Consider the following 27908-nt stretch of genomic DNA (forward strand, 5'->3'; position numbering starts at 1 on the left):
GTCCTGCTCAATCTTCTCTGTTGAGATCTATGCGTCGTGCTACGGCATCCAGAAAATTCAGAAGTCTTAGATATCTGATCCAGGAGGCTCAGGTGTGCCGCATCAGAGACGCAGCCGGAACGCAACAAAGCGGATCCAGTGGAAGTTAACACACTGACTAGAGTAGAAACATATCAACTCCGGTTCCATGAGGGATCGGAGAAGGACCGGACATGGATCCAGTGGAATTTATGGATATAGACCAAACGTTGTAGTTGTAGCAAAACCCAATGAAGAAGAATAGTTTGGAGAATGACGTAACATTCTGAGGAGGATTATGTGAGTTGCTTAGAGACTATAAATGGGCACAGGGACAGAGAACTACAATAGAGCAGTTGGGCGGACATAAGAAACGACTTGAATGTCAGTTGGATGGCAGAGAAGGAGAAATGGAGGTTTCTTGCAAGACCTGTTTGTTTGAGCGCCCTCTAGTGGATGCATCGTTTAACGTCCATCTCAATGTAGAGGATGTGGGAATATGTGGGCAGCGATGGTTACAGAATTTAAAACTAAATTATCTGTTTCAATCTTTGTTTGTCACTGTACTACTCTGATGTAACTTGTGTATTTTCTCATGCCAGATCAAATCTTTTAGAAATATAGAAGAATAGATTATACTGTAGATGTTGACTCATGGTAGCCAAAGTATCAGATAGGTGTTCAATAGACAAAAAGATCTATGAAACATACCCTTGTTCTAATTTTCATGTAATTTGTGTCAATGTATCAATTGAACTCCTTATTCAAGTAGCTCTTTTCAACGTCTGCAGTGTTTCTTATGTTTTCTTCACACAGGATACAAAAGCAAAGGAGCCAACTCACAGAGGAGGAGGATTTTGTCCCATTCTATCCCACCGAACAGTAAATACAAACTTTTGTTCAAGGAGCCGATGCATTCTTTGAAGAAGAAAGAAAAAAAAGTGGGTACAGTTTATTACTGCTTGGATGTCTCCTTCTGAGAGCAAAGCAAGCGCATACAAGAAAGAGAGTAATGGTATGCTTTAGGTCAATATTTTACACAATGATGCATTTTGGGAGGCACACCTCCGCAGGGCGTGTGTGAAACAATGGGTGTCATAACTGCCCTGTGCAGCTTATTAATCTTACCTCGCCCTCTAATCAATCTGTTTCTCCCCTTGCAAACACTGGTTACATTCCCACGTTAAACGAGGGGCCATCTTTCACAGTGGCACAAAAGGGTGGCTCCAGGATGGGGATGTCTCTCTTGAACAGGGAAGCCAGGAGTTACAGCACAAAACCACTTCCTCGGGATGTTTTAGATCAATGACAGCAAGATTAAGCTGGGAAATTTCAGACAGAGCTGATGTGTTGTCAAACTTGTGTAGCAGGGACTCGGAGGGCACCAAGTTTTTTATTTCCATGGCTAATTTAATAAGATAGGATTTGGGAATCGAATTGTCTTAATAAGTTCGGTTCCTCTGTGTTTTCAAGGCCAAAAGATTAATATTGAGTGATTACATGAATACCTGAATGATAGATTTTAATTCAAAAATGAAGTTAGAAGGATTTCCGGGGCTGTGACATCATGGTAGGTTCTCTCATTATGAAATCTGGACAGGATTTTATTTGACATGTCCAACAAAGCTAATGCTATCATGCCTACAACTGGGAACCATTTCAGAGGAATGTTGTGAAGTCATACTGCAGTGCTCAGCTGAAATGATTCTATAGATGACAACGAGGGGAAGTAGCCACTATCCTTGATATTCCCCACTGTACAGTCATACTGCAGCAATTATTCAAAATCTTTGATTATCCTCAGAGAGGCGATGCAATCATGGCTGAAAATCAATTTCAGGGACATCAAGAAAAATCAAAAAGCTTGCTTGGTGCCAACAGGGCCAAGGGCTTGTGCGGGAGAAGAGAAGGGATTTTTTTCTCATCATCGTTTTGGTTTTCCCTTTGCTAAGGGTAATCAGCCAGCAGCACCAGAGCGCTCACTGTTAGTCAGAGCCAGATCCTGATCCTGTTCAGAGCGGCTAGTGATGTGGAGCCAGGTAGCATCCAATTAGTGCTTAGTGTAACTTAATGCAAAGTGCTGGCACTCTGCTCACCGAATCCAACTAGTTGTCATAGAATTTCCACGCTTCTGCTGTCAAATTCATGAACATTCGCTGATTTGCTTTGCCTTCTCAAGGCACCATGAAGTTAAAATGAGACATTTCCATCAATGCTGCGCCGTGTATGGCCATTTTCTGCTAAAACAGATTGGCCTGATTACTGATGAGACAGCGGGCATGTCAGCGACGGCTGCTTGATGCTTATTGACAACTGTGTTGCTTTAGAACCACATTTACTCCTTTTACATATAGAGCAATTTGTAATGGCACAGGTTCCAAAGCTCTGTAATGGATGTAAATCCAATGAAAAAATTCATCATTCACGACAAACCCAGAGCATGTACCATTTTGGGTAAACAAAGCTGGATGTTAAATTTCACACCTTTTTATGTTCAATCAAGGCGTGCCTCTTCATATTCAATCAGCCTGGACTTGCCCAGATGCTGGACTTCTCTCGCACAACTGAAAGCAGATCAAACCTGATAATGACATATTCAAAGACTGCATAAAAGACAACTCCACCTTATGGTCTGTGTTCAAAACAGACTGATCTGATAGATGAGACACTGAATGATCTGCCAGAGACATCTTCATGTTTGCCCCTACTATGTGCATTTCAGCCTCCACAATCTAAATCGACAATCTTTTTTTCCCTCCCCTCTCTTTTGGACAGCTGCGAGGAGCCTCTCAACAGACTGCAGTCCCTGGCAGAAGGCAGACATTTGAGTTTTAGAAGTGGCACTGAACGAGACAAAAAGGAGCATGAGGTGGTTTCCTCCCTCTGTCTTCCTCCCAAACAGGGCTCCACGGGCAGACGGCCCACACTTTTATAACAGCCTAAGCAGAGAGCACGCAGCAAAACAGTGGAAAATCTACACCACCATGTTTCCTCATCAGCCATGTCTCGTCTCCGACCTCCACCTCAGTTTCAGTGACTCACATGAATATGGAAGATGAATAATGGCCAGCTTCTGAGGTTATGCCAAACTCAACAAGAGACAGGCCCGTCAACCATGAAATCGTCTTTACAGAGGGAGCATGGACAAATTTGGATTGGTTGGAGGTGCTTTCATCCCTGGGACATTTCCTGACCTTTATTTTATGTTCTAGACCATAAAGATCAGGTGAAAAGCTATCATAACATCTAGTATAAAGAAAAATTGTGGTCTATTATCCTCCATAACTCCTCTCTGGACATCTATCATCATTCAGCCTTTATTCACGCAACCCAGGAGTCATCACAGGACGCCCCCGTAGTTGTGCAATCCGTAGTTTGCCTTCCTTCCCTTTCTTGGAAATACCTCCTTTGACACACTTGGCTCAGCAGCCTTACACAAACACTCACACACATGGTGCGCTCACACAAACACACACTGCTGTTTGACCTCTGAGGTTCAGTGAGAGCATTAAATACCAATTAGGGTTGGGACGGGCCAAGCCGAGTCTGAGGTTTTAACAGGGCCTTGAGAAGGCCTGTGGGATGCAACTTATTGGTCCCTGGGCTAAGGCTTGTGTGTCTGTGTCTGTGTCTGTGTCTGTGTCTGTGTCTGTGTGTGCACTATTAGGGCTGGAGAGCAGGCTCATACAGTATGAGTGGGTGTGTGTATTTGTGATGGATCAGAACATCAACAGAACATGCAATCTCACCTCAGACATAATCCGTCTCTTTACACACGCGCACACAAAAACCACATCTGGATATTTTATTCCATATAATGTTAAAGTTCCCTTGTGAGCTTGCCCAGCTTTCGAAGCCTGGATTTCAGCTCGGCTTATTTTCTTTTACATCCTCACACAAGACTGAACGGGAATGCTCCTGCCTGAAATTACACTGTATCAAATAATTCTGTTATTATGGATTTTAGATGTTCAGATAAACAGTCTCATGACTTTACTGTAAGACATCCACAAATGGTTGGAACTAGATATTTGGTGCAGGTTATTTATCCCTGTTTAATATATGGTTTCCAATGTTCTCTCACTTTTCCCTATGTTTTTTTAATATTTTCATCATGTTTGATATGTTTCATTTCTATGTCCAGTTTCATCCCCTTCTTTTATTCTCCATGAAACTTTCATTTTGGTCACCGGGGTTTATGTTGTAATAACTTTTACGTTCAAAATAAAACAGCAATACAGGAGGAAGAATATTAGTAAATGCTCTGAAGGCAACCCTCAGAGAAATATCTGTTTTCAGCAGTGAATCTTGAGACTGTATGTGATGATCTGTTGTGGTTATCTGGCGGTTCAGAGTCATGCCCTTTACTGTCCCTCTGCTATTTACCCACCAGACACACACAGCTTGATAAATGTTTTGTCTGACCTTCTAAATTTGTTTTCCTTCCTCTTAACTGTGATTTTATTTCCCTTGGACAGTCCAGACAGTGTATGTGTGTGTGTGTGCGACTGTGTGCATCTGTGGGTCTGTGTGCGACTGTGTGCGACTGTGTGCTGCTTGTTTGTCTGTTTTCAAAGGAAAAAATGCCCACATCCAGACAGATAAAATCTATCTTCTCCTCATAGCAAATTACTTCTATCAGTTCCTCATTTCAATAAACAAACCCATGAACAAGCAAAGGAATTATAAAAACCACTGATAGCAGCGCTCACACAGCCACTGACCATCCATCTAGTCTGTTCACTACTCCAGTCAGAAAAGGGTTAAAGTCGCCACAGGCCAGAGCAGAGTCAACATCGGCCACGGCTTGGCTGGCCTTCCCTGCCAGATCAATATCTGCAAATAATAAATTAGCTCCCCAGAGGGGTCGCACTAAACCTTCAGCAACACTGCCCTGGAAAAGTCCACAATTGGTGTGTGCGAGACTCAATAAGCCAGGTGAATGACTGTGCAGGGGCACATCTTTAGCACTCCATAATAGAAAATTAATGGTGCTCAAATCAGTGCTGAGGGCACCCTGAGGGTTACCTAATAGGCCTAGTTAGAACTGTCATCCCTCCCAGAGTCGCCTAAAATATCACATGCAAACACAGGGAGCCAAGGAGAAGGAGAGGAAAGAGAGATAGATGTGTGTGTGTGTGTGTGTGTGTGTGTGTGTGTGTGTGTGTGTGTGTGTGTGTGTGTGTGTGTGTGTGTGTGTGTGTGTGTGTGTGTGTGTATGTGTGTGTGCAAGCCTATGTGACAGCAGGTATATGGGTCAGCTAGGGGAAAGGGTGAAAGAATCCAACATGAGGACAGATAACGGCACTATCCCTGATGACACTGACTACAAAAGAGAGAATATTATGGAGGCAATTTCATTTAGGAGAGGTAGAAAGAAGGAGACAAAACATGATATGAAAACAAACTTAAGTAGAATAATCAGACTGTTTGTTTTTATTAACATGTATTTTTCACCTCTTGAACAGATTGCATTACTGTCTCTTCATGCTGAAATTCTGCCACGCTACCTAATACATTAGCAGGACACACCTGTTTGTGAGTATTTTAAATGCAGAAACTGATGAGCCTTACAAGGAGACTTTCACTTCCTATCACTCCTACTCACTCTACTCTCCAAGTCATCTTCCCTTAACAAATAAAGAGACTGCATCATGTCAAAACAACATTGTTGGCCTGATCATTAGTATTTTACTTGATTTCAGTTAGCATTAACTGATCAAAACAACCCAGCTACTATGGGTTGTTTGGATCATTTTGTTGTGTGTGTCTGGTGTACCTTTCATGTTGTTGTGTTTTTTAAAGCTGTGCTGTACCACAAATTGCCTCTTGGAGGACATTCAAGATTTCTCATCTAAAAATCTAATCTAAATCAATGCAGTGTAGTGTTTCAAGGGTCATCAAATGTGAGTCATTTTTATTACTTATTAGTAAATTTAGCATTTGGTTTTAATTCTAAGGAATCATTCACAACCTATTAACATACACAGAACCGACACTTAGGATAGTTGTTCTGTATCAGGACTTAACTGCAGGAAATAACGTACCTAAAATGATAATCGGATACTAATCAGAAATTAGGTTATTACAGATTATCGTTTACTTTTTACCCTCAGCAATATTGACAAACTGCATCATCATAAGTTAGCTTGATGCTATCAGAGGGTCACTTCTTAAGTTACGGGTGGATGGAAAAAGCGGCAATAAAGCATAATTCCAGCTTTTCTCGATGCACAATATTTGGCTTTCTTTTCCTGTTATAAATAAAGCCATACATATGTATTTAAAATGTCATTACATATGTGACTAAATTAAGCTAATATCTTTAATATATACACTTAAAAACAGAGTCAGATGTAGTTAAATAGTTAAATTCTGTTGAGGCAGACAAGTGAATCTTGGAAATACTGGGTCGATGATCAAAATGATGCTTGAATATACAAGACTATCATGTTGGCTGTGTTGAAGCATAAACTTCTCCAATCCAGGGGGCTTTTTATAAGCAGATCTATTTGCCCAACAGGCTGGTAATGAGCCTTAAAAGCACATCTGATCACTTATTCCAGCTGGTTTATTTCCCTACTGCACAGAAACAACTATTGGATTCAATAAACATACTTCATATTGATCCTGAGCCACCCAGCAGCACATGCTGCTCTCTTACCCACACTCAACAAGATTCATTACAACTTTGCATGCCAAATAGAAATGAGGAGACACACAAACACAGGCATGCGCACACACAGGGAGGCAAACTCACACACGCGCAAAGAAGTAGTAAAGTTTAAATGCCCGATGATTTCTCGTCAAAGTACCACATACATGCACACAACTCTTTCAGCTCTCCTGACCCAATCTGCCTATGCTTTATCTAAAGGGGTGGGAGTGGGGGGGTTATGTGGGGAGGGGTTTGTCTCCTCATCTCTCCTCCTTTTTCCCTCAGGTCTGGACTTTAGAAAACTGGCTGCAGCTTTGACACTGAACTTACCCACATGCCGCCACGCTGCCGTCCTCAAGCGCAAACAGAGTGTGTCGCTCTCCACAGGCCACTTGAGATATTTTCAGGGATGATGGAAGACTCTGGAACAATCGTGGTGCTAGCTGGAGAAAAAAAAAAGAAAAAGTTCCCCGATGAGGTGAAGGCACACGCTGTATCTGAGTTTGTCTACAGTAAAGTTGGTATACTCCATTAGACATCCCATAGACAGGCACACAGCGTCAGTAGATCCTCTCAGCGTGGATGAAGACAGAACAACGTGAACAACAGAGGGAACAAGAAAGAAACAGCAGACTCCTTTATGGCACTGAGCTGTGTAGATCTGATGTTTTAAAGTCCCTGTGTGTATGTCTGTCTGTCTGTCTGTGTGTGTTCATGCCAGTGCCATGAAGAAAAAAAAATGAAACAGCCTATGAGAAGAAAAGAAAGCCTGGTTCCTCATCATGCGCTTGTTAGCTTGTCCAATCTATGGCAATCAGCACAGTCCCAGGGGTTGAAAGACACGCGATGCCGGGGAAAGGGAAGCTGAGGCTGAGGAAAAGATCAATACTGCACTGTGAAACAAGAAGTGTGGGCTATTTACTCTCCATTGATCTGATGATGCTGGAGAAACACCTCACTCGGCTATTAAATTGAGGGTATAAGTCTACCGTGGAGGGCTTTTTTTCTTCCCCTCTCTTTCTTCCTTCCCTTTTTCTTCACCCCAAGGTCAAGAAAAAGCTAAAAACATCCACAAACAAACAAAAATGAATTGCCTGGGCCAGGGAAAGTAATTAATCTGCATTAAAATGCCAAGGGATCAGGCTCTAACTACCCATCTTAAGTGAAGTTTAGCTCAGAGCGACAAGAGACACAGCACAGGATGGACTACTAGAGGACACAATGATAAATAGAGGCAGGCTGCTAGAAGGCTTCCAGCAGTGTTCATTGAGGCTACTTTTAGCTCAGAAAGCTAACCTGGATAACAAAGCTCAAAAGAAGAACCTTCACGACATTGCAGGCCTTTTGGCTGCACAGCAGAGGAAGGTTAGTATGCTTCGTAGGCTTATGTAATTGATGGATGTAATATTCTTGTGCACTAGGTTAAAAACTATTAACAGGCTCATAGGAAATAAAAAGGCAAGTAAAAAAATGAAGTAAATGTTTGTAAATGTTTTAGTTACTAATTGTTTTTTTCTGATTTATTTTAATTATTGCTTGATGCAAAATAAATACTTGCAATTTTCTCATGAGTCTGAAATAAAGTGTGTCTGATATTGCTCCAGTGCAGCCTCTTGCCTACTGAGAACCAAGCGGCAACCTCCGGTCTAAAAATATGAGTCCAATGCGGAAGTGCTAAAAACTGCAGTTCATCAAGGATCCGCTTGAGGCTGGATCAGGAAGTACCGGAAACCACATACACACCAATTCAAAAAAAGACAATCTTTACAGCAGAAATAAACATGTTTACAGCCAGGTACAAAAGATGAGTGTACCCCCAAACACTGTACAGGGGTGAATATTTTTTCTAACGTGGCAATTTCGAAGATATTGAGATTACGAGTCTTCTAATGAGAGGCACAGCTGACTTGATTGACAGGCGGGAACACTGTAGCTGTTGGCTAGGAGGCTCAGAGCCCGCCTCTTTACGTCACAATCGCTCAACAGCAGCAATATGGCTGCTGTCGAGTGATTGGCCTCAAAACAGTGCCTCAGAAACAGATGGGTGACGTCACGGATACTACATCCATATTTTATACAGTCTATGCTGAGAACTGACATCTGTGATATCAGAGTCTGTATGTCAGCCATCTTTAAAAAGTAAATATGTTTGCATCGAGGCAGGCGCTCATTATGCAAGGCAGATTTTAAGTGAGTCTTTTCCAGTTATCGGCGGCACCTCATTTAGTGACTGGTTAATACTGTGGTCACACACACACACACACACACACACACACACACACACACACACACACACACACACAAACACACATAGGAGTGGATTTCAAAGCTCTTAACTCCAGTCTCCCCTCTTCTCTCTCCTCGGCGGAATCGGAAGTAGTTACTGACTCGCCATTTTAAGTTGCGTCCCAAAGTTCTAAACGCTGCTGGAGGAGAGAGGATGGAGGAGACTGATCGGAGGAGGGGTGATCGAGGAAAAACGAGAGCAGAATTCGCGTAAGTCTTTTCCCCAACCCTAACCCTAATCATAACCCTAAAGTTAGGGTTAGGGTTAAGATTAGGGTTAGGGATAGGGTTAGGATTAGGGTTAGGGTTAGGGTTAGGGTTAGGATTAGGGTTAGGGTTAGGGTTAAGATTAGGGTTAGGGTTAGGGTAAGGGTTAGGATTAGGGTTAGGGTTAGGGTTAAGATTAGGGTTAGGGTTAGGGTTAGGGTTAGGATTAGGGTTAGGGTTAGGGTTAGGGTTAGGGTTAAGATTAGGATTAGGGTTAGGGTTAGGGTTAAGATTAGGATTAGGGTTAGGGTTAGGGTTAGGGTTAAGATTAGGGTTAGGGTTAGGGTTAGGGTTAGGGTTAAGATTAGGGTTAGGGTTAGGGTTAGGGTTAGGATTAGGGTTAGGGTTAGGGTTAAGATTAGGATTAGGGTTAGGGTTAAGATTAGGATTAGGGTTAGGGTTAGGGTTAGGATTAGGGTTAGGGTTAGGGTTAGGATTAGGGTTAGGGTTAAGATTAGGGTTAGGGTTAGGGTTAAGATTAGGGTTAGGGTTAGGGTTAAGATTAGGATTAGGGTTAGGGTTAGGGTTAGGATTAGGGTTAGGGTTAGGGTTAGGGTTAATATTAGGGTTAGGGTTAGGGTTAAGATTAGGGTAAGGGTTAGGGTTAGGATTAGGGTTAGGGTTAGGGTTAGGATTAGGATTAGGGTTAGGGTTAAGATTAGGGTTAGGATTAGGGTTAGGATTAGGGTTAGGGATAGGGATAGGGTTAAGATTAGGGTTAAGGTTAGGGTTAAGATTTGGGTTAAGGTTAGGTTTAAGATTAGGGTTAGGGTTAGTGTTAAGATTAGGGTTAGGGTTAGGGTTAGGATTAGGGTTAGGGTTAGGGTTAAGATTAGGGTTAAGGTTAGGGTTAAGATTAGGGTTAAGGTTAGGGTTAAGATTAGGGTTAGGGTTAGGGTTAGGGTTATGATTAGGGTTAGGGTTAGGATTAAGATTAGGGTTAGGGTTAAGATTAGGGTTAGGGTTAGGATTAGGGTTAGGGTTAAGATTAGGGTTAGGGTTAGGATTAGGGTTAGGGTTAAGATTAGGGTTAGGGTTAGGGTTAGGGTTAAGATTAGGGTTAAGATTAGGGTTAGGGTTAGTGTTAGGGTTAGGGTTAAGATTAGGGTTAGGGTTAGGATTAAGATTAGGGTTAGGGTTAAGATTAGGGTTAGGGTTAGGATTAGGGTTAGGGTTAAGATTAGGGTTAGGGTTAGGATTAGGGTTAGGGTTAGGATTAGGGTTAGGGTTAGGGTTAGGGTTAGGATTAGGGTTAAGATTAGGGTTAGGGTTAGGATTAGGGTTAGGGTTAGGGTTAGGGTTAAGATTAGGGTTAGGGTTAGGGTTAAGATTAGGGTTAGGGTTAGGATTAGGGTTAGGGTTAAGATTAGGGTTAGGGTTAGGATTAGGGTTAGGGTTAAGATTAGGGTTAGGGTTAGGGTTAGGGTTAGAACTGAACCGTACTAGAACAGAACCAGAACCGAACTCAAGCAAACAGAAACAGAACCGAACTCAAGCAAACCGAACCAGAACCGAACCAGAACCGTACCAGTACCAAACCAGAACCGAACCAGAACCAAACTCAAGCAAACAGAACCAGAACCAAACTCAAGCAAACAGAACCAAACTCAAGCTAACCCAACCAGACCCGAACCAGACCCGAACCAGACCCAAACCAGAACCGAAACAGAACAGAACCGTATCAGAACCGAACCCTAAGCAGAACAGAACCGTACCAGAACCGAACCAGAACCGGACTCAAGCAAACAGAAACAGAACCGAACCAGACCCGAACCAGAACTGAACCAGAACCGAACCAGAACCATACCAGTACCAAACCAGAACCGAAACAGAACCGAACCAGAACTAAACTCAAGCAAACAGAACCAGAACCAAACTTAAGCAAACAGAACCAAACTCAAGCTAACCCAACCAGAACCGAACCAGACCCGAACCAGACCCGAACCAGATCCGAAACAAAACAGAACCGTACCAGAACAGAACCCTAAGCAGAACTGAACAGAACCGTACCAGAACCGTACCAGTACGAAACCAGAACCGAACCAGAACCGAACCAGAACCAAACTCAAGCAAACAGAACCAGAACCAAAGTCAAGCAAACCCAACTAGACCCGAACCAGACCCGAACCAGAACCAAACCAGAACTGAACCAGAACCGAACCAGAACCGAACTCAAGCAAACAGAACCAGAACCAAACTCAAGCAAACCCAACCAGAACCGAACCAGAACCGTACCAGAACCGAACCAGAACCGAACCGTAACAGAACCGAACCGTAACAGAACCGAACCAGAACCGTACCAGTACCGAACCAGAACCGAACCGAACCAGAACCGAACTCAAGCAAACAGAACCAGAACCAGAACCAAACTCAAGCAAACAGAACCAGAACCAAACTCAAGCAAACCCAACCAGAACCGAACCAGAACCGTACCAGAACCGAACCAGAACCGAACCGTAACAGAACCGAACCGTAACAGAACCGAACCAGAACCGTACCAGTACCGAACCAGAACCGAACCGAACCAGAACCGAACTCAAGCAAACAGAACCAGAACCAGAACCAAACTCATGCAAACAGAACCAAACTGGAGCAAACATTATTAATGTCCTCAGGTTGGCATTGAGAAAAATCAGATGCCTCAGTTTGGGCTGATCCGATTTCTCCTCTCAGTGAGTATTTGCCCGGTCTTCAAGAAGACTCTCTGAAGGAACAGATGAAGCTAGGATACACAGCCTCCCCTCCATCACCTGAATCCTATATCCTCACATGTGATTGGCCTCATGGCCGCCATGCAGACCAATCAAAACAAAGTTCTGCTGTGAGCAGGCTGGGGCTGATTAGGGTTAAAAGAGTTAAAAAGTTAAAAGCCGAGTTAAAAGAGCCAGCTCTCTGAAAAGAGCCGAACTTCCCATCACTAAAGCACATGCGTACTACCATTTGCACTCTTAGTTTCCCTTGGAACTATTTGTATTGTAAAACGTATCAATGTAAATACTTCAGACCTGTACCATAGTGATAAACAGATAACACTTCAATTTGAATCAAGTAAATACCACTTGTATACTTTAAAACAGAGGATCATTTCATTCCTTGTGGACTCAACATGACAGCATTTATACTTTTCAAGTAATTGATCTTAAACGCTTTCAGAAAATTAACAGTAGCAAGACTCACATATCCCTTCGAGCCACCAAATGGTATCATAACAATGGTGTATATGCTGTTTTGTAATGACACAGCACAATTTTAAAATGTATTAGAAATGTATTCAAATTATTTCACGGACCCCCATGCTATGGTTCGCGGACCGCCAGGGGTCCCAGGACCCCACTTTGAGAACAACTGAGCTAGAGTACGGTAATTGAGCTTTCAGCCTGCAGAGAAAGTTGTGAGGCACAGACCCCCAAGCTCTCTGCCCGACTCCACTGGTCACACTATAACTTAAATATAAGACTCTTTGAATCAAAAGAGCACTCTACAAGGTTCATGTACCATAAAACAAACAATATACCCCTGTTTTCTGTGAATGCATGATTATGACCAAGTGAAGGAGAAAAGATGTGAAAAAAGTTGTGCAGTGTCGCTGTCTTTTCCAGCACAGCGTGCACTCAACTTTCAATGAATGGGGATGTGTTTTATTAATCGGGTCAGGTCACACGCAGCCATGTTGGAATCATTTTCCAGGACTATATGTGATTTTCCAGGACATTTGACTTTTTCTCCCATTTTCCAGCTGTTTCCCAGTACTGGAAAACTGGTCAACTGTTTTCCAGGTTTTCCAGGATGCGTTGGAACCCTGTGAATGCATCTGCACTGCACAAGCAGGCGTCAGGGTCATTCAGTTGTATACGTACATAAAAACAAACTCCATTCATCTGGTGTACATTCCTACACTTTTTAATATCAGAACATGCATAGTAGAATAAAAAACGTATTGCTTTTTATCACTTGTTTCCAAAATTGTGTAGCCCTAGTTGAAAGCTACAGTGTGAGGTAGACCTTGCAACCACAGAGACAGGAACCAACCACAGCCAGATACATCATGGACTAGTCTTGAGCAGTTGTGGACTAGTCTTGAATAGTTATGGACTTTCCCACCAAATTTGCTCTAAAACTGTAGATCACCACAGAGTCAAGACTGTGATTTAAAATAAGAGCTCTACAAAAGAACAATGAATAAAAAGTCAGTCACTTCTTTTGGTTTTTCCAGAAACTTTTTTCTTTATTAAATCTTGAGTCTTTCCAAATAAGTTTTATGTATTGGCTGTATGCTGACAAGATAAAGTAAACCATATGATGTAGTATTTCATTACATAGGGAAAAAAATAAGTTATCCAATTCATTTTTGGTTTCTCAACATGTGTCTTGCAGCAGAGCTGCTGACATCCAGATATGTTTCATGGTGTGAAACTCTGTCTTGTCTTTCTTCTTCTCTTCAGAGGAGTGGCCTTATTGACTGTGTGGCTGTATTACAACAAGCAGTTTCTAATGACTCCCTGAAGACCTCTCTATCCCTACTGCCCGCCCTCCTTCTCTCCTCTCTGTGTGTCTCTCCTGCTCTGCCTGCTCTTCAGGCTCCAGTTCAGCAGCTAATTAACCCTCTCTAATAGCGTAGATTACATTAGCTTTGAGCGGCTCGCACCCTCCACCGGACTCGCACTGCCACACAATGAACCCAGCCTTGCTTTACAAATCTCCCCCTTCACAAGAGCACAATTATGAATTCAAACAACTTCTTATCCACACTCACTCATCCAGAGACAGAAGCCCTCCTCTGCTACCACCCCACTCCTCCCCTTCCACCCACCTCCCAGGCCTTCATGCGGAGAGTAATGAGAGAACTGAGGAGAGGAGACCACACAACAAGGTGGCCATGAGGGGGAGAGAGGGGCATCCAGAGGGGGGGGGTTACCCCTATTGGGTAAATCAGAGAGGTCACTGAAGGTGTTTCATTTGGTGAGCCTACAGAAGCCCAGCGATAACCCTCCATCTTAACATTGCCATTCAGAGCAGAATGGAATCTTAATTACTGTGGGCGGACGGAGCGAGAAAGGGGAATACCACATCCAAATGGAGGTTTGTGCTATAAGTGGTCAAAGAGAGGGAATTAGACCCAAGGATGAATGACTTAAGCCAGTAGAAGCTGTTTTCCACACATTGGCAAAATGGTTGGGGATCTCAAAAGCTGAATGAAGACTTTTTATGAAGATGCAGTCTAAGGGTGCTTTCACACCTGGAGCATTTTGAGAAGTTGTTCCAAAAAAAAAAAAGGGGTAGTTTCCCTCCTTGGCTAGGTACGTTTGGACGTATGTGGGACAAAACAAGTGAGCAGAGATCGCCTAGAAGAGCTCGTCTCGGCTTGTTTCCAACTGAACCCTGGAGCGAATGAGTAACCAGAACAAACAGCTGCTTGACTCATCACACTAGCAGAAGTAGGCTAATAGTAAAAGATGCAGGCTAGGCAATTTCGATTACACTGAAAGTTAACATGAAGATAGCACTAGGCTAACATTACACAGCATAACTGTCCAATTAAACAACAGCAGGAAAGCTATGTTCCAACATCACAGGACTCAATTTCTGAGTGATACCCAACATGCTCTTCTGAGGCACTAATGAGGCATTGGCTTCCTTGCTGCCGAGTAAACACAAGACTCACTTTGTTGGTTGGTTGGTTTTCTGGCTAGCTAGTTAGCATCCAGTGGGAACAATATGCATGGAATTTGTTTACCTACACCACAGGAAAAGGAAACTGTGATGTAATGGCGCAAGGACAGCCCTGTGGTGGCGTGTGCTTTACAATACAGCAGTATTAAACAAGCAGCAACCTCCGGTCTCAAACTATGAAGCCCATGTGGAAGTGTTATAAACTGCAATTCATCAAGAATCCGCTTGAGGTTGGCTGCAGAAACACCAGAAACCACATAGACACCAATTCAAAAAAGACGATCTTTGCAGCATTAATAAACATGTTTCAAAAAACAGTTAGCTCTACGTAGCTAGTTTCTCTATCGGCACACACTGTACGGGGGGCGAATTTCTTTCTAATGCGACAGTTCAGAAGATATTAAGATTACGAGTTTTTGCCCAAATAAGGACATGACTGACTTGACTCCCGGACGGGAACGCTGTTGGCTAGGAGCCTCAAACTCCGCCTCTTTATGTCACACTCAGCCTGGTTGAGTTCCGCATTTCCACGTCACAGATACTACGTCCATATTTTATACAGTCTATGGGTGGCGTGTGCTTTAAAATACAGCAGTACTAACACCAAACTACCCAAATGTAACAATCTATCATTTTCATTATCTGAATCAGAACAAAGCAAACGAGCTACAGGTGTGGAAGCATCCAGCAGCCAGTCCAACCAATCAGCCAAGACCATCAGGAGAAGAAGAAGAAGAAGAAGAAGAAGAAGAAGAAGAAGAAGAAGAAGAAGAAGAAGAAGAAGAAGAAGAAGAAGAAGAAGAAGAAGAAGAAGAAGAAGAAGAAGAAGAAGAAGAAGAAGAAGAAGAAGAAGAAGAAGAAGAAGAAGAAGAAGATTCTGCGCTTTGTTGGTTAATTTGGATGGCATGGAGCTCAGCGGTATGAATGTGCAGATACCCAACCCCACAGTGAGAGCATTCAAATTAATAACTAGGAAGAGATAGACAGAGGCAATGAGAAAATACATTTTTGAATTGGGAATTGTTTTTCTCTCCCCCCACAGCATTTACAGCACTTAATGGTATTTTAAGAATAGTAATGAGATAAGATACAGTGGTGGTGGTGGTGGTGGTGGTGGTGGTGGTGAAAAAAAAAAGAGTAAAAAAGAAATAAAGTAAGGGAGAGATGGATGTAATCTGCTCCGTCTAAATGTAAATTGGTACATTTGTAGTGAAAGGACATTCTCATGTTTCTTTGTCCGAACAAGTAATTTTCCCTCCGTCCCTCTTCTGTAAGGCTTGCTATAGCAGCATTTTCTGCAGCACAGAGCACTCTCCTTTCTATTTCAATAGGACAGCTCATTTGCTAGACTCCCAGCCCAAACTGCTGACTGGGTTTTTCAAGGCTGTGTACTTTGTGTGCATGTGAGGATCAGCGTGCGTGCGCACGAGCTTGTGCTAAAAAAGAGAGAATAGGAGGGGAAGGCATGAAAGAAGGACAGGAAAAATGGAGGGAAAGAGTGGGAATACATTGTATCATTACGGTACTCAGAGATCATTAGATATATAAGGGCACTGCTATGCAAGGTCAGGGCTGCTGTGTTTTTCTAGGTCGGCAGAGGAGCAGTAAAACCAGTCTAATCAGCCGCTTCTCTCTCCTCTCCCCTCCTCTCCCCATCTCGAGGTAGTGTGGATTACAGCCCAGTTTATCCATGCCCCTGTATGTATTTACTAACATTATCAAGGCTTATGAGCCAAGGACACGGTGAACCACACAAAAGGCACAGAAAGGCTTTGAGCTAGATATTGGCCTCATTACAGGGTAAAGTTGTTGGCTCCCTGTCTCGCTCCCAGGACGTACAAGGCTGCTTTAACAGGTGCAGCACACTGCCTGACGGTCCAGTATTTTTCATTAAGGCCATCCTTTAAAGTGGAGTTCAGCAACTGGCAGTCTGCCCCCATAAAGTGTGTGTATGTGTCCGTGTGCGTCCCAAATACCAAAGCTAGATGATACACTTTTTTTTTTTTTTTTTCCAGCTATAGACTATGACATTGATTTTATAGAGAGGTATGTCAATTTTCTCCAGACAAATAGGCTGTCTGGTCAGACTGATGATCTTTTAAAATGTATTACTTAATCTTAAATCAGAGATTATCCCAGTTTTTGTCTTACTATAATTCTTATATTTCTTTTGTGTGTGTATTTTTAAAAAAAACATTCATCTTAAAAACATTGGCTTCTTATTCAACTAAAGGGGTCTTACAAATAAAAAAAAAGTGTGATATTTTAATTAAGATTCAGAGAAAAAGCTCTCCAAATTACTATGCAACTAAAAAAATAGTTCTTAACCTTATGTATAATCACACCCGCTCCACCCCTTCACTCTTCATGTGACTGAGGTCCCTGCAAGTCCACCCGAAGGACAAACAGCTGCTGGCCTTGGATAGCAGGGAGCGATGCTGTTGGTAATGTGGCATGTTCATCAAGATAATGATGGATAGCCTTTAAACAGACCCTCTGCTTTATAGAGATGAATGTCCTGCGTGGCTTCTTACTCAGCAGTTTGGCCTTTTCCCTCCACTCAAACGGCGTCACCCAGCCTAAGATGGAGATTAGCAAAGCCTGTCCGGAAAAATGGACTCGACCACAGCCTATCAATCAAACCTGCTGCGCGCTATTCAAGGGGAGAAAACACATCCTAAAAAGCATCACTGTGCACTATTCTGTGTTGTGAATTATTTGTGTTTCAAAGGGAATCAGGATGTTGTAGAGATAGAGGGATGTTTTTTTTTTGGGGGGGGGGGGGGTTGTAAGGGATAAGAAAAGGACAGAAAAAGAAAGTGTGTAAAAGAAAGCCTCTCCTGCTCTCCACCATCTCATTAGGCTAATGTTTTTTTATAAGGCACTTCAAATGTCACGGCATTGGTGGATTTAGTGTAAACTTAAATTCCATTACCTGGCAGGCATTAATTGCTAACTGAGCCCAGGGATCTTTCCCCTGGGGCCTCTATGTTTCCTCTATGTCATCTGGCTAACTATTCTGTCTAGACTAACTTAGAGCACCATAATCCACCATGGGGATCAATAAACTGCACATAATTCAGCTCCAATAATGAGCTTTCACTTCAACACAAGCGTCAGCCCACTTCCCAAGGAACCGGCAGGGGCGTAAAATGATAATGTAATTATTAAAAGGACAGACAAAATGAGTAAGCACTTTCACACAGAGAGAGGGAGGGCGAGCCCGGCCTCAATTAGACACACTTAAAGCTATCATTGTTATTCGAGACAAAGCTAATCAAGGAGGAGATACAGGGGCATCCATTTCAGCAGGTAATGGAATGACGCTCGCTAGCTCTCCCATTTCCCCAGGCTCATGATGTTATAAAGGCCGCCCTGCTGTACGCGTGAGTGGGCACTCTTTAATGGAGTGCAATGGATGTGGTTTCATCCACCAATCAGACATAATCAGAGGAGGGGACTTGGAATGGAGAAGGCACACTCCTTAATAGCAACACATAAAACCATAAGTGTGAGGGATTATTTTACACCTGTAGTCTCCATTAGTAGCTCAGGAACACAGACGGTGCATTTTGTATGTGTCGCAGTCATTGCGACACCTTTTCTTCATAAAATACCTGAACATTTTTATTCACTTTCCTACATTCACAGAGCAAACTAACAGCAGCCGTCTACACCAGCATGAGAGGCTTTCCTGTGTGAGACAAAGTAATGTTTAACCTGCAGGCTTATCTGCTAACTACTGTTTCTCTAATTATATGCATCCTTGAACTCTGGTGAAAATCAAGAGAAGCTAGTTTGTTTTTTACACCCAAGTGCTCCTAATTCATCTGCAGGCTACAGGAGGTCCAGGGTGGATAAATCAGGCCTTTACGGAAGGGTTGCTCCCACTGTTTATCTGCTGGTGACATTTGCAGCACAGCCCCAACTGCACCATAATTACCCCACTTATTCACTAAACAGGAATCATGCCTGGCAGGAACCCCCTGCCACAAAGGTTGCAGGACTTAAGGCTATATTCTGTCTCTGGAGTTCAATGGCCGTGGTTTTATGAAAGGACTCCATTCATTTGGACATCAGCATGGGTTCACTTAGGCATCGGCTAACAGAAAACAGGGAGGCTAAACTGACTCGCTTCAATAGCCAGAACAAAGAGCATCGTGGCTGATGACGATGATGAATTTACAGCTGACTGCACATGCTTTCCGAACACACACGGCACACCTTGGCACACGTCGAATGTCACAGTACCCATAGAGGACTGGCATTTTGAGTGGATCCTCCTTCCGGCCCCTGGAGCCAGCACGCTAGGAGAAGATCACTATCCATACGCCAATGAGGTACACAGTCAGATCTCTAAACAACCCTATTTACATTCACTATTCAGCATGTTTTGATTATTTGTTGTACGATTTCTTGCTAAGACTATATGGCAAAATCCTGTTTCAAAAGGCTATCCTCAAATTTTACTCTCTATTGCTCAATCTATGCCATTTCTGAAAACTTATTCTCATGTTTCATACTGTCTTGAGACACACCCAAATTCAACCTTACAAGAGAACTGCCAATTAAAACTTTGGAAGTTGTTTCGCTGTTGTTGTTGTTGTTGTGCCACTTTTTAGCCGTCTAGAGTTCTCCTTAGTCCCATCATTCAAAGACAGTCAGCACAGATGGATGACGAGTGACAAAAGGATATTTGGTTGAGGTTGTGCAGTAATGAGTGTCACGTGATTCCCTCATTCAAATTTCAGACTGCCTCTCCTGATCCTAAAGCTGCAATCAACACTGGGCCATCTGCAACACTGCAAATTAACATAATTGGTGTACATTACATGCTTATAGAGAGTACATTTTTACCCACTATTCTTCGCTCTTAACAAGATGAGCTGTGGAGATACTGGGAGAGCAACACTGTTGATTAGACACAGATAGTGGGAGCAGACAGACGGACTTGTTGTCTCTGTGAAAATGCATGAACTGACAATCAGGGTTTGGTGAACAGCCAGGTGTGACGGCCAGAGTGCAAGCTGGCCGGTGTGCGCCTGACACCAGCACCTTCCCCACACCTGGAACAGGGGACGAGGTGATCGACAGCCTGGCTATCTCGTCAGACAGCTCACAGACAGAACACAGGCAACACTTAGGCCTCTTCCAGCTGCTCAGCCAGAATAAATTGAACTTGATTAGAATTAATCACACTCAACCACGTGCAATTTGCAAATATCAGGAAAATATTCAAGGAAATCTGTTTAGAAGACGGCATACAAAGGGAGAAAACTAGACTCAATCACTGCATCCTAGTTTTGACAATGAGCCTTGCACATGCAGCAGTTTTTAAAACTAAAAAGACAGATGTATACATTTGGATGTGTAACTCAGAGGCCACTTTTTTTACACTGAGTGCATTTCGTACGCGGGTTATGATGGAAAGTAACATTCAGCATCAATCCTACAAAGTTTTAGCATTAGTCAAGAGTGAACTGCTTGTGCATCAGCCAAAGTTATCTTTTAGTGGCTTTTACACGGTAATACATAACAGTCCCGATCGTCTACTTAGCCATAGCTTTGGGTGGTTTGTGCTGACAAATTGTAAGTTGTAATCCTACAGAATACATCCTCGTGGTGAACATGGGTGGGTAGCGAAACACAGCGCCACCGTATTATAGGTATCACGAAGCAGTGAGTCAAGCAGTCTTTAAGGCATAAATAAAATTGTCATGATAGAGCCGCACCTCTCGCATTAATAGAATTGATTCAGGATGAAGAGGGGAGGAGAGTCACCATAAGTTAGCCGTCTCCTTCCCTGTATACACCATGGAAAGATGAAGTATGCAAACTGCCTGATTTTAAACTTGTATCTAATTGTCTCACGTCATGGGTCTGGGCCAGGGCATTGTTGCTTGAAGAATAAATTGGGTAATTCAATTAAAGTGCTTTCCAAAGACACATCATAAGTGATGGAGAATGACTCTAACCCAGGCCTGAACTCCGTGTCCCCCCCATCGCTCCCCTTGCCTGACAAATGGATGGCGGTGTATAATTGAAACACATTGCTGCCAGCGTAGGTCAATAACATCGCTCTTTCTGCTCACCAGCACCAGATTAACGGACTCTATTTTATCTTCCCTCAGCCTGTCCCAGCTTGACAGAGCGGGAGCGTCAGCTGCTTATCCATAAAAGAGGCCCCTTATCTGGAAAATAAACAAATACATAAAGTGCAACAGCCTGCTGTCTGTCCAAGCAGTTAAGGGCTACTTAGTTTAAGGCAAACATGTGGGCAGTGTTTTGTTTAACACATCAACATATGAGATGAACCACAGCTGTCACTTCAGGAAACCTGGACAGAAATTCATCTCAGTTCAGAAATACGGAGAACATGAACACTGGTAAAAAAAAAAAATCAAAAAAAAATCACTAGAATTATTTGGAATAAATGTGGAATTTTAAAACATAATATTCGGATATTTGTTTTAAAACTACAACCAGTAAAATAATCCATCAACACACCATTATTAAGACCAATAACTTTCAATGTCAATCACCAGTGTTTGTCTAAAATCAAGGACATGATGTGAGCTGGACAATAAGTACATTGCGATGGCATCCAATAATTAACATTTTTAAAGACTTGTGTCGCTGTATAATGCAAAGCCATCAGTGTTTATGCATGATAAACATTGAGGATTAATTAGCTTAAGCACAAGTGTAATATGAAGCTAAAATGGGTGATTATATGTATTTAAGCCCAAGCATAACAATTCTGCTGGCTTAAATTAATTTGATAAACAAATGGGAAAAGTAGGGTTAAGGTTCAAGGGGAAAAAACTCCATTATCTCCCCACTCCTCACTCTATGCTTTCATGTAATTATATGTTAGGTTAGACAGAGTTAATTGAATCTGGTCCATTCAATTTGTTTACAGTTTAGCCATACGGATTGGAACTAATAATACCTCACTTTAAACATCAGACTAAATGGAAAAGTAGCTCCAATATAAATTCCAATAAGCTGTGTGTGCACACCTTTGTATGTGTTTGTGTGACTGCACTTGCATGTGTTTACTGTAGCAAGCACGTATTTAAAATTAAGAAAAAGTCTGCATGTATTTTTGTATAGCTTGTGTTTACACATGGAACATGCACAAATTAGCCATGGATGGATATTCAATTCCTTTGTAAGGGGTCTATGTAGGGGCGGGACAGGATGCACAGTACAGTAATCCATGATGAACAACAAGGTGGCAGCTCCATTGTCTGTCTGACAGATTGAAATTACTTGCAGGCGTACTCGACCGACAGATTAGACCACTGTTGGGGGGGCGAGATAAGATGGCAGCCAGCAGTACGGAGGGTACCTCCTCTTCCAGCTCAAACAATGCCTTTAATCCATTCCCCTCTCACAACCGGATTGTTTGACATTACTTTTTAGCTTCCCACACACTCATTTTCTCCCCCTTTCCCCTCACTCATTTCACCTTTCCTTTCATCAAGGGGGGAGGCTTAAAGCAGAAGAGACTTAATCATGTAAATTAATTTGTGCATTAAATTTAGAGTCCCAAAGCCAATGTCAAGGAGACGTTCACTGTACCTTTATCAAATGAACTGGAGTTTTACATTTTTCCTACATATCCTATTAGGCCTTCAGTCTAAGTAACTGCTGGCCAAATGAGTAACACGGCAAAGCACAATTTTCTGTTTAATTCATTGCTCACTGCCTGCTTGTTAGCCAGCCGCGGGGCTCTGTCCTTCCTGCCACTTATATACTTCTTTATATGTTTTATTATTGAAACATAACCTTGGTGGTGTTGCTTTCAGTTGAATGGAGGCACAACTCTATAGATTCCCATTGCAGGCCTCTGACCTTAAAAAGTGTCTATACATGATTTAACAAGTACCGTAAAAACAATGTGAGCGAGAAATCCTTGACACAAAAGAGAAGTCATCATTGTAAAATATAAGATTGGCCTTCTTTAACTTGAATTGAATTCCTACCTTTAAATAAATACTTTTCAATCTCAACTAAAGTTTCAAGTGTTCAGTTTGTCTGACACACTATACCAAAGGATGCAAATGTCTCTAAAGTACAACACTTTTCTGTATCTACTCTCAACTCAAGGTTATTGAGCCAGTTGAGCGATACTCAAATGCAAGCAGTTGAGAAAATATCTCACTATTGAGAGATGCGAGTGACCTGAGAGAGATGTTTTCACAAAACACTTAGTGTTACGTTTTTGTACGTTGTGTTCAATATGAGGAATTTGGCAGAAAAGCTTGTCCAAGTATGTGCCAACAGTTGGGTGATTTAAGTGTTTATGCATGGACCACCTCCTGTAAGCATTGATCAGCCACATCCTCAAACATTCACAGGATGTTGCCAGAAGGTTCTACCAACAGCTGTTTGTTAGGGGCAACTGCCTATTTCAAATTTGCTAAAGTAAAAATGATTATTGCCAATTAGATGCCCATTAATTGTGCAAGCACGGGATGCTGCCAGCTGTTTACATAGGGGAGAAAAATAACCCTTCTTATTCCAATTATTTTTTTTACACAATGGCACCGTCTTTTTCTGGCAGTCACAAAAGTTAAAAATTACTACACATTAGTGAATACTGTACAGCAGAGGTTTGCCATAAAGAAAGAATATGAAGTACCACAAGTTACTGTACCTTCATAAAAGTAGCTCCTTCAGTGTTTGACAGAAACCAGAAGTTTTGTCAAAGGTTCTTTACATACCTAGTCAAAACTTTATGGCTATACAGAGCTGAACTGTTGCTGTATTTGTGATGAATGGTTGTCAGATGCTGCAGCAATCTGGACGGATTTAACTTGACCCCACAACAATAGCCCGGGACCCTCAGCTTGTGCCCATAGTCTGGCAAAAAGAGCTGAATTTAGTCTTTTCAATGGTTATATGTCTGACCCCAGCGCAGCCTGCTGATTCTTAAAGCAGCACTCTTTTATTCCCACTAGTCCAGCCCCTGTTCAGCCTTAGCTTGGGCTTGGAGGAAGAAGCATCCATTGCAGGTGTCATTAGTTTACCTCTGACCCTTCTCTGAGCCGACCCTATTAGAGGAGTAGAGACTGGATGCAACCCGTCTCACCTCTAAAGATGGGCGCTGAGCTAGCTGATGCTGCAATTGTGAGTAGACTAGAGGGATAAATAGCCTTCAATCTGCCATGTGAAGCCCTGTAAAAGAATGTAGGAAAGATAAATGAATACTGAAATCGAGGAAAATTATTCAACCATTTACTACCCCTACTGGAGAATCCCCGTTATTCTATTTGTCTTTCACCACTTAAACTGTAAAATCATACCGAGTGCTGCGACCATTTCTCTCTACAGTTTGTTGCCTCACTTCCACAAAATAACACATCATTGGATAGATAGCATCAATTCTGCCCACGGTAATCCCAGCACCTCTGGTTGTATCACTCATTCAATTTCAGCCGCTGGCTACAGCAAACATTACACACTGCATCAAGATTACCGGAGAGAGGCAGAACGGAGGAGAGCTGGGGGGAAAAAAAGGGCTGTATCCATCATGTCATGATGCCCCTGTTATTGTGACAGATCAAATTCAGTGCAGTGTGTGTGCGTGTTGTTAAGTGCGTGTGTGCATGTGTCTCCCAAGTCCGTCTGTGAGGGATGCAAAGCGCGGTCTCTAAGGCTGACGTGATCAGTATCCGTGTAACTGCCGACATTGTGAGAGGATTTGTGAGGGTTGCTTGACTTCCTGCTACAGTACAGTAGCAGGGGCAACAGCCCTGCTTGTTTTAGCAGCTGCAATTAACCTTGTGTGGTTATAACCCTACAACCTTGGCCACTTAGCTGAAGAGCAGAGGAAGATGAAGAAAAATGACAGGGAAGGTGATTGAAGAACACAATAGTGAGAGACAGGAGAAGATACAGAAAAAATGTGGGGCTTAACAAGGAGGATAAAGAAGAGGAAGAAGAAGCTCAAACATTAATTCAGAGTTAGATTTTGATGATGTAGGAGCTAGCATGTGCATGGAGGAGGTTGCTGCTTTAGTTGCTTTCTTGCCTGCCTGACACGCTGGCTGGGTTATTGGTTGGTTTACTGTACTGTGTCTCTCCTCTGGGGGACATGGGTTTGCGGTGCAGGGCTTTGAGACCAAGGGAGAAGATGAAGAGGTAGTGTCAGGCTGCCTTTTAATGGTCAGGAGTGTGGTTAGTTCCTCTGACTCAGGCCTCTCCCCTGTGACGCTGGGTCCACTCCACATAACTGGCCATAATTCAACTCATTTGGCAGTTTGAGGTCTCAGAGGTCTAGGGATAAAAAGTGTGGAGAGGGCTAATGGCAGACGGAGGGACCAGCTGAGGGCACTTCTTACGAGATCTCAGCAGGAGAACATTTCTGGAGCAGGCACTGGAAACCACAACGATCCATTAGCTTCTGAACAGGAGGGAACAGGCAAGTTGAGAGAAGAGACCAGGGACAGTCTGAAGATCTACAGGTGTAGTTTAGGCTGTGAGGCTGTCATGTGGATGTAATGTGAAGTGCCTGCTTTTCAAGAGGTGTGAGCTTCTTATGCACCAATATTATCAAAGAATGACCTGATGAGTGAATCGCAAAAATGCAAATCATAATAAAATCCTCTTATCCGTGCCATCGAAGTTTGATTAAAAATAGTCACAATTCAATTTGACACTGATTCAATAATATGCATATTACATATTACATGCAATATCTAATAATATTTGTTAAATGAAAATGTGCATTATTTATACTGGTTTTGAAAAAAGGACTCAAAAAATAATTTCACTATTTAATATTTTATTTTGTGCTTATTAAATAATAATTAAAGTACATTGTGCTCTAAATGGTGTCAGCTTACAATACCAGTCAAAAGTTTTAAAACGCCCCAATTTTTCAAGTTTTTTATTGAAAATTATGCATTTCAATGTCTTATTGTGCTCTTTCAAAAATAAATCATGGAATCAATTCATAAACCAAAATGTAGTCTAAACTTTTGACTCATCAAAGTAGCCACCTTTGGCACCTTTATTAAGCAACACATAACTTTCTGGAGTACAAGACTGTTCAAATATTGCTCACGAGGATATGGTACCACAGTGTGTTCCATCACTAATTTTATGCAGACAGAGGGGGTTGTAAGTAATCAAGGAAAGTAAGGACACCTGTAAGAAATGTTAGCACCAACTTTCAAGGCTTGACTAACCTCAATTGCTGCAGAACAGCAACCCATTTTTTTTCCCTGAAAAAGGCCTTTTCGTATAATTCTGATATGTACATTATTTTTTCAGTTTTGGGTAATCTTACCTTCTTTTCTTTTATTTTTTTTTTACAGTTTTTCTGACAGTTCACCACTTCCCTTTGTACCATTTCAAGCTATTCAATGCAATGGACGTGAACTGCTTGGATTTCAATATAAAAGTGGAAAAATTGGGCTGTACTAAAACTTTTGACCGGTAGTGTATATGGTGTCATAGGTTCATCATATAGTTACAGTATTTTAATACAGCCTCACAGAGCTATTCTTACATCTTAATCCGAAATGTGTCCAATCCTAAGTGTAATATTGTAGGTACTGACTTAATGTCACTACGGAGGCTGTCGGCAGTTTGTTGACTACACAACAGTTATTTAGTCAAGAAGGGTCTCTGTACACATGAATCACAGCATGGCAGCACCCACAGTGCCTCAACATGGGTGGGGCTTCATTAAAACGGACATTTGGTTAACTTAAAAGTCAATAAGAGAAGACAAAAACAGAGTAAGAGTAAAGAGTTGACTATCAGGCCTCAGGTATAACAAATAATCCAACATTTAACTCACAAAAAAACAGAAGAATAGACTTCTTGGACAGTGTTTTGTAAAATTAAATTTAGCATAACAAGGGAAATTTAACAGACGTATCGTCTACTAAACAAATAGCTTCAACTACATGTAACTGCAAGTAATGTGCCCCCAAAAGCCTCAAGCGATAATATAACTAAGTTGTATTAATTTTAACCTTGTTCAGCAGTCGTTAATAGAGAAATTAACCATAAGCATCAAAACAGTTACAATGTTACAATGTTACAATGTTACAATGTCATTTAGCAGATGCTTTTATCCAAAGCGACGTACATACGAGAACAAGAACACAAGCAAAGATCTAGACAAGAGGAAACAAGATCAGTAAGAGTAACAAAGTGCTTCAAGTCAATTTGGGTGCAGGTACTGCCAAGCAGTGTAAAGGCAATGCACAAAAATAAGTAAGGAATTTTTCATTTTTTATTTTTTTTCCCGAAATAAGGAACATCTACAATGAAGCAACCAACCAATTTAAGACCTTCCATTATCATCATCAACAATTAACATCACCACAATAATGACCTAAGTACCAAGTGCTGGGTCCCTCAAGAGCTGAACACAGATTCCCAGAGTAGAGCAGGACAGTGCGAGTCAATCGTAGCTGGAAGACATGATCTGCCACTGGGGACAACAGTGGAGAACAGTCTAGCTAAGTGCATAGTGCTTCCTAAAGAGCTGGGTCTTTAGCTGTCTTTTGAAAGTAGAGAGGGACTCTGCAGATCGAATGGAGTTGGCCAATTTTGTACTAAGATTTTCATGTATACGTTTCAGCTTGTGTTTGTCTTTTGATTGCCATTTTAACAAAAGGGTCTTTGGGGATTCACCCTCAATTGGACTTGAAGAGTTGCAGTTTTGCCACTCCCGCATATTCTTGATTTTTTTTAGTCCCACAGGTTGTCACTCAATACAATGGACTGTCGTTCAAAATCAGATACTACCACACTCACCCACAAATGGTGTCTGATACCAAACAGTTTGTTCAATCATTTGGAGTTGATTCAAAATTAGATTGAATAGAGTGATTCTTTATGTTTTTCAAAAGTACAGCAGCATCTTTTTGCAGCCGAAACCAGCTTAAATAGGTTTGGGAATTAATACAATTTTATTGATACGAATGTCATTATTGATTGCCATTATTATTCTGCCTGATTTGTGCCAATGTTAACATAG

General features: G+C 42.0%; 1 protein-coding gene across 4 annotated transcripts in view; it reads right to left on the reverse strand.

Moving 5' to 3' along the window:
- The window catches only part of LOC117818931 (ultraviolet-B receptor UVR8-like), a 322536-nt gene that overhangs the window by 223570 nt on the left and 71058 nt on the right, over positions 1-27908 (reverse strand). For all 4 annotated transcript variants that reach the window (XM_034692069.1, XM_034692068.1, XM_034692070.1 and 1 more), the window contains exon 6: positions 7007-7119. In XM_034692069.1, coding sequence (XP_034547960.1) covers positions 7007-7119 — 113 coding nt within the window. The remainder of the gene's footprint in view (positions 1-7006; positions 7120-27908) is intronic.

The sequence above is a fragment of the Notolabrus celidotus genome, chromosome 9 (genome assembly GCF_009762535.1).
Source record: "Notolabrus celidotus isolate fNotCel1 chromosome 9, fNotCel1.pri, whole genome shotgun sequence".
In the NCBI taxonomy this organism is placed as follows: domain Eukaryota; kingdom Metazoa; phylum Chordata; class Actinopteri; order Labriformes; family Labridae; genus Notolabrus; species Notolabrus celidotus.